The sequence below is a fragment of the Gymnoscopelus braueri genome, assembly GCF_963280865.1.
Source record: "Gymnoscopelus braueri genome assembly, chromosome: 17".
Classification (NCBI taxonomy): Eukaryota; Metazoa; Chordata; class Actinopteri; order Myctophiformes; family Myctophidae; genus Gymnoscopelus; species Gymnoscopelus braueri.
Genome location: NC_137617.1, coordinates 21,327,500 through 21,332,514, shown reverse-complemented (window position 1 = coordinate 21,332,514; position 5,015 = coordinate 21,327,500). Strand labels below are relative to the sequence as shown.

Genomic DNA, 5,015 nt, shown 5'->3' with positions numbered 1-5,015 from the left:
CTCATTTTCTCTGTTTTAATTTCAATTAGTTCATGTGAAGGAAAAACAAATGCAATTCTTTTTTCCCCCTTGGGTGAGTCAGATTTGGACATTTCTATGCAATGAATCAGACCACAGTCAAACTGTTAACTCAACCCATGTAAGTTGGGTGCTGCCTTTTTCTCAAATACTGTACATGCATGTACAGTTTACAGTTTGACCATGGGTATTCACACAGATGAGACTGCTTAACTTGCTTCTCTCTCTTTTTCACTGTTTCATGGTTCTTCTTTCTGGTTCCTCAAATGAAACCCACCAGTGGGAAAACAGTTTACCATAACCGTATGCATTTCTGTCATAGCTTGCCTTCGTATTAAGACAATGGCCACTTCCTCTTTTTAAGTTTGCAAACTAATTAAGAAAGTTACACTGTAGATCACAGGATGAATAAGCAAAAGTGGCCTTGTATAATCAGTGGATATACAGTATATACATATATTTTGACTTGGTATTTTTTGCTGATGCTGTACATGCAGTGACTAAAGCCTGATTTATGCTTGGTCATGAAATGGTGTTGCACAGTGGAAATTGCTCATCTACAAGCTCAAAATGCATTGGGACTGGTGAAATACTTCTATTTACAGAAGAAGAATTGAACATTTGGAAAATGTTGGCCTATAATGACACGCCCAAAATAGGGACACCAGATTGAAAGTGGTTAAAGGGCAGTCACAAGGCCACCACCGAAAGTTGTGGGAGGCCAGCTCATGTACAATGAGTCAGTCAACTGGAAACCAAATCTAGCCCACAAGAGAAAGTGGAAACTGAATTTATATTTGTATTTTTTTTTGTCATACAACAAAGTATAGGCTAAATTAGCTAATCAGATGAAGATGCTGATGATGTTGGAATATGATCTTCACATTCACATTGTAGGAAGTAGTTAAAGTTTTTGAGTGAACTTGTGGCAATAGCGGATATGTCTTGTGTAAAACATGGGGGGAGTTTGCAACATATTTCAGTGGTTTCTTTTAACAGAGATAGTTCCACTAAGTAAAACATAACTGTCTTTTCAGATTTTTCCCCAATTGCGAGCTTAACAAAAACTCAACTGATATCCCAGTACACTTAACATGAAACAACACGTCTCATAATGACAAGCACACCATTTTATGTACAATATATACAACATTTATTTTAATTATTAATATATATAAAATAGACAATGTACTTAAATTTTCACCATAGAAAAAATACAATAAATACAAAGACCATTTGTGTTTTGTAGTAGTACAAAACATCCAGCACAAATTTGACAGATCTGAGACGTTAAAATATTACTGAATAAATGCTATGCAACATTGATACTGATATAGCTAAATATAGTAACCCTATGATATCTCAAGGAGTATTTATCAACACAATATAATGTGTTATAATGCCTGCTTTAAAAAAATCATATTGCTATTTGAGGTCTGGTTCCCCCCACTGAAACCCAGCATACTGAAGTCTAGTTAGCATAGTTTGCATGAAATACAGTTTAAGGTTTTTAAGTTAATCACTCGCCGCATCAACTCTTTCCATCCTCTTCACTCACATAACCCTCAAATGCACTTCCTTTAGCCATCTTTCACCAACAACTACAGATGTAGTATGTACTTTCTTCCTTTCTTATTCCCATCGTTTATCTTCCTGTTCCAGTCAATTCTCGTTACCGTCGCCACTCTATAACCTCACTTATGCCAATTCTGAAATAACCTTGATTTTTTTATTACCATAAATAAACTCACACCATCACCTTGGTACTTCATAGAAAAATAAGAATATCCCTACAAGCCACTATGAAATTAGTACAAACAAGGCAAACACGCATACGGAAAATCATCATACAGCAATATGGCCATTGAATTTAGCATATTTCTAAAACAGCTCATAACGACAGTTAACATTTTTTCAAAATAATAATAATCGTCACTCAAGTACAATAATTAGACGTGGGAATAACCCCAAAACTAGTCATATACACAAGTACTTTTTGGAAAAAGAAAACCAAACCAAAAACATAACATAACATCACAGCACTCGTTAGCTTTTCTTTTCTTAATATCTATCTTTAAATACAAATAAAATATAGAATATAGCTCTGATAAATGTCGCTCAACATTTTCGTCTTTCATCGTACGTACAAACATTACAAAAGACAACAGATAAAAAGGAATGTATGAATAGAATTTGCATTGACGGAGCATAATTCCTACCAGATGTAGTCCCATGGTTGTTTTTTTTACATGTTCCAGCAAAATGACCAACATCTGTCGTTGGGGAGTCTAGTAGATATACAAAGCTTTGCTCTTTTTTTAATACAAAATCACAACAGACTAACACATTAAAGCACAGTAATATCTACGGACAATGAAAATAGCTTGGTGAATTATTGATCCAACGAGGATTTCGTAATTAATTGTGTAATTGCATACAGCAATTTAGCTTCTACAATTAATCGTGGTATATTTGGTTCACCGCAACATAGACACCAATAATCAGATCACGTCGTCTCCGAAAATAATTTAGAATTACAACTTCAGCTATAGTTGTGCAGCCCTACATTCAGACAATTCTATCCTCTGGTAATATAAAACTAACAAAAGAATGTGTGCCCATAAATTCTAAGGAGCTGTAGCATTCCACTGTTTAACCTTTCCCCACCAAAGTAAGTATTCTTTCACTCCCCTCATACACTTAAAGGCATTGAGTTAATGTAAGAGAGTCTTACGCCAGCCCTACACCTCTAAAATCCATTCACAAGGAGTGAACAAAGAAACTCTAGGTGGAAAGATAGAAAACACAGGCTCTAGTTGCTAACACAGTACATGGTTGGTTGGTTTCAATCTAGTTTTCTTAAAGACGAGACAAGATTGATTAACCAAAACATATTGCTTGAAATCGAAGTCCTATTAAACAAAACAGGTAAAGAAAACAAAGACAACACATGGAGACGCGTTGCTCCTTCAAAGCAGAACCAAACAAGAAATGACTAAATGATCTTCAGACTACTGTATGTGTGCTGCGAGAGGAATGCAGACATTGTTGAGTTGGAGGAAGCAGAACATACTGTATATGCCTGGTCCAACTTTGGAATTTTGCAGTTGGTCAGGTGCCATGTTACTGGAGCAGAGTCACTAGCAGAGTCAGAGAGCGCCAGCTGTATAGCTGGCTTTGTCGATGGTTGGCCTTGAGGATACGCACACCTCGCCGGTCACTTTGCGCTTCAGTCAGATTCTTCAGTCAGCCACTGTCCATGTCCTCTGTGTGTGTGTGTGTGTGTGTGTGTGTGTGACAGTATGAATGCGAGTTTGGTGCTTACGTCTGTTGTGGTTAGGTGTGTTGAGCAGGCCTGAAAAGTATTGTGACCAACTCTGAACTCATCAGTCTTGTGTGCGTTCATGCGTGTGTGTATGTGTGTGTGTGTGTGTGTAACACAGATGAGCATTTAGTAAGTGCCTATGCCTATAGAGCTCAACAGTGACCGCTCACATTTTGAACAGCTCTATTTCCTGGAGTTAATTTCTCATTAATTTACTCCATGGACGTTTCAAGAAATCCTCACAATCATGACCATAAAACAACAACAAAAAAAAGGATAAGGGTCAACGGTACTAAACTAAATACATTTTAGAGTGAAGGAACTGCTCATCCCATAAATCATTGCATGATATATATATATATATATATATATATATATATATAGAATGATACATTTCCAATGACTTCCAACCAAACTATAGTTTCATTGACACGGTACAGTGCTTCGTTTAATAATTTAAATCCTCCATTCAGAATATGAATTGGATTTTCACTTCCGGAACGTCACTGTTGAGCTCTACATATTATGTTCCTTGTCCTACTCTCCTGTGTGTGTACAGTCATGTACGTGTGCATGTGGCATGTATATGTATGTTTGCATTGCAGGTCATGTATCCCACCCCAGTCCAGGTATCCCCTCTGTTCTAGGAGTTGGATCCCTGCTCTCTCTGTGGTTGCGGCTGTGAGGGAGTCTTGACAATGGTGATGACCGAGGCGGTGTTGAGGCGGGGAGCTGTGGCCAGGAGGGTGCCTCCTCCGGACTCAAGGCCCCGGGCGAACCTCTGCAGGGCGGCCAGGCGGGCCCCGAGGCCTTCGAGCTCCCTCCGCATGCCAGCGTTCTCCACGCCCAGCCTCTCCACCTCGCGCTGGAGCTCCTTCTTCTGCTGTTCGAGGGCCTCGCGCTGTGACACCCGCTTGACACGACAGCTGGCAGCATAACCCCGGTTCTTCAGTGTACGCCGGCGTTGCTTCAGCTTCTGCACCTCCTCGCGGGAGAGGCCCCGCAGGTGCAGGTTGAGCTCGCGCACCGACAGCGACATGAGCTCGCTGTCGGACAGGATGGGCACATTCTCGCCGCACTCCCTCTTCACCTGACAGGACGTAATAGGATCAGTTTAGCTTTGCTCACTCACACGTCGGTTGTTAATGCAAAGTACGCTTTTTTATAATAATTTAAAGGGAGGAATAAAAATAAAAACACACGGCTCACTAAAAAACATGTTGGAGAGAGTTGGGGAAAAGGAAGGGAGGTAATGGAATAGAAGGAAATGAAAGAAGAAAGGGAAGAGAGAGCAAGCATGGTAGAAGGCAGCATCAGACTGGATACGAAAAAAGAATAGTCAACAATGGGAGGACATAAAAAATGTGTATCGATGCTGACGTCTTTCCTTCTACAGAAATAGTTGAGGCTGCTAACATAAGTCATTGTTGTGAAAATAATAAACTTGTCTTACCTTCAGGGCTTTGCTGTTTCTTTCTGATGTCATGGTCCGACTTTATTGTTTGTTCTTCTTCCCCAGGCACCAGGCAACACAGATTTAGACACTCTGGAAGAATAGACCAAAGAACATACAGTAAATTTGGGCTGCACAATATTAACAAAAATGAAACTATATTCTGCAAAACAATGGAATATCTCTTTTAAGATGCCATCTGGGGCCACAGAAACAAAA

At 39.5% G+C, this 5,015-nt stretch overlaps 1 protein-coding gene across 1 annotated transcript in view; it reads right to left on the bottom strand.

Moving 5' to 3' along the window:
* Positions 1 to 1,733: 1,733 nt before the first annotated feature.
* Positions 1,734 to 5,015, bottom strand: part of maff (v-maf avian musculoaponeurotic fibrosarcoma oncogene homolog F) — a 5,706-nt gene continuing 2,424 nt past the window's right edge. Inside the window, exons 2-3 of the mRNA XM_080454275.1 lie at positions 4,797 to 4,889; positions 1,734 to 4,433 (exon numbers count right to left, since the gene is read on the bottom strand). Coding sequence (XP_080310401.1) covers positions 3,987 to 4,433; positions 4,797 to 4,829 — 480 coding nt within the window. The 5' untranslated portion in view covers positions 4,830 to 4,889 and the 3' untranslated portion in view covers positions 1,734 to 3,986. The remainder of the gene's footprint in view (positions 4,434 to 4,796; positions 4,890 to 5,015) is intronic.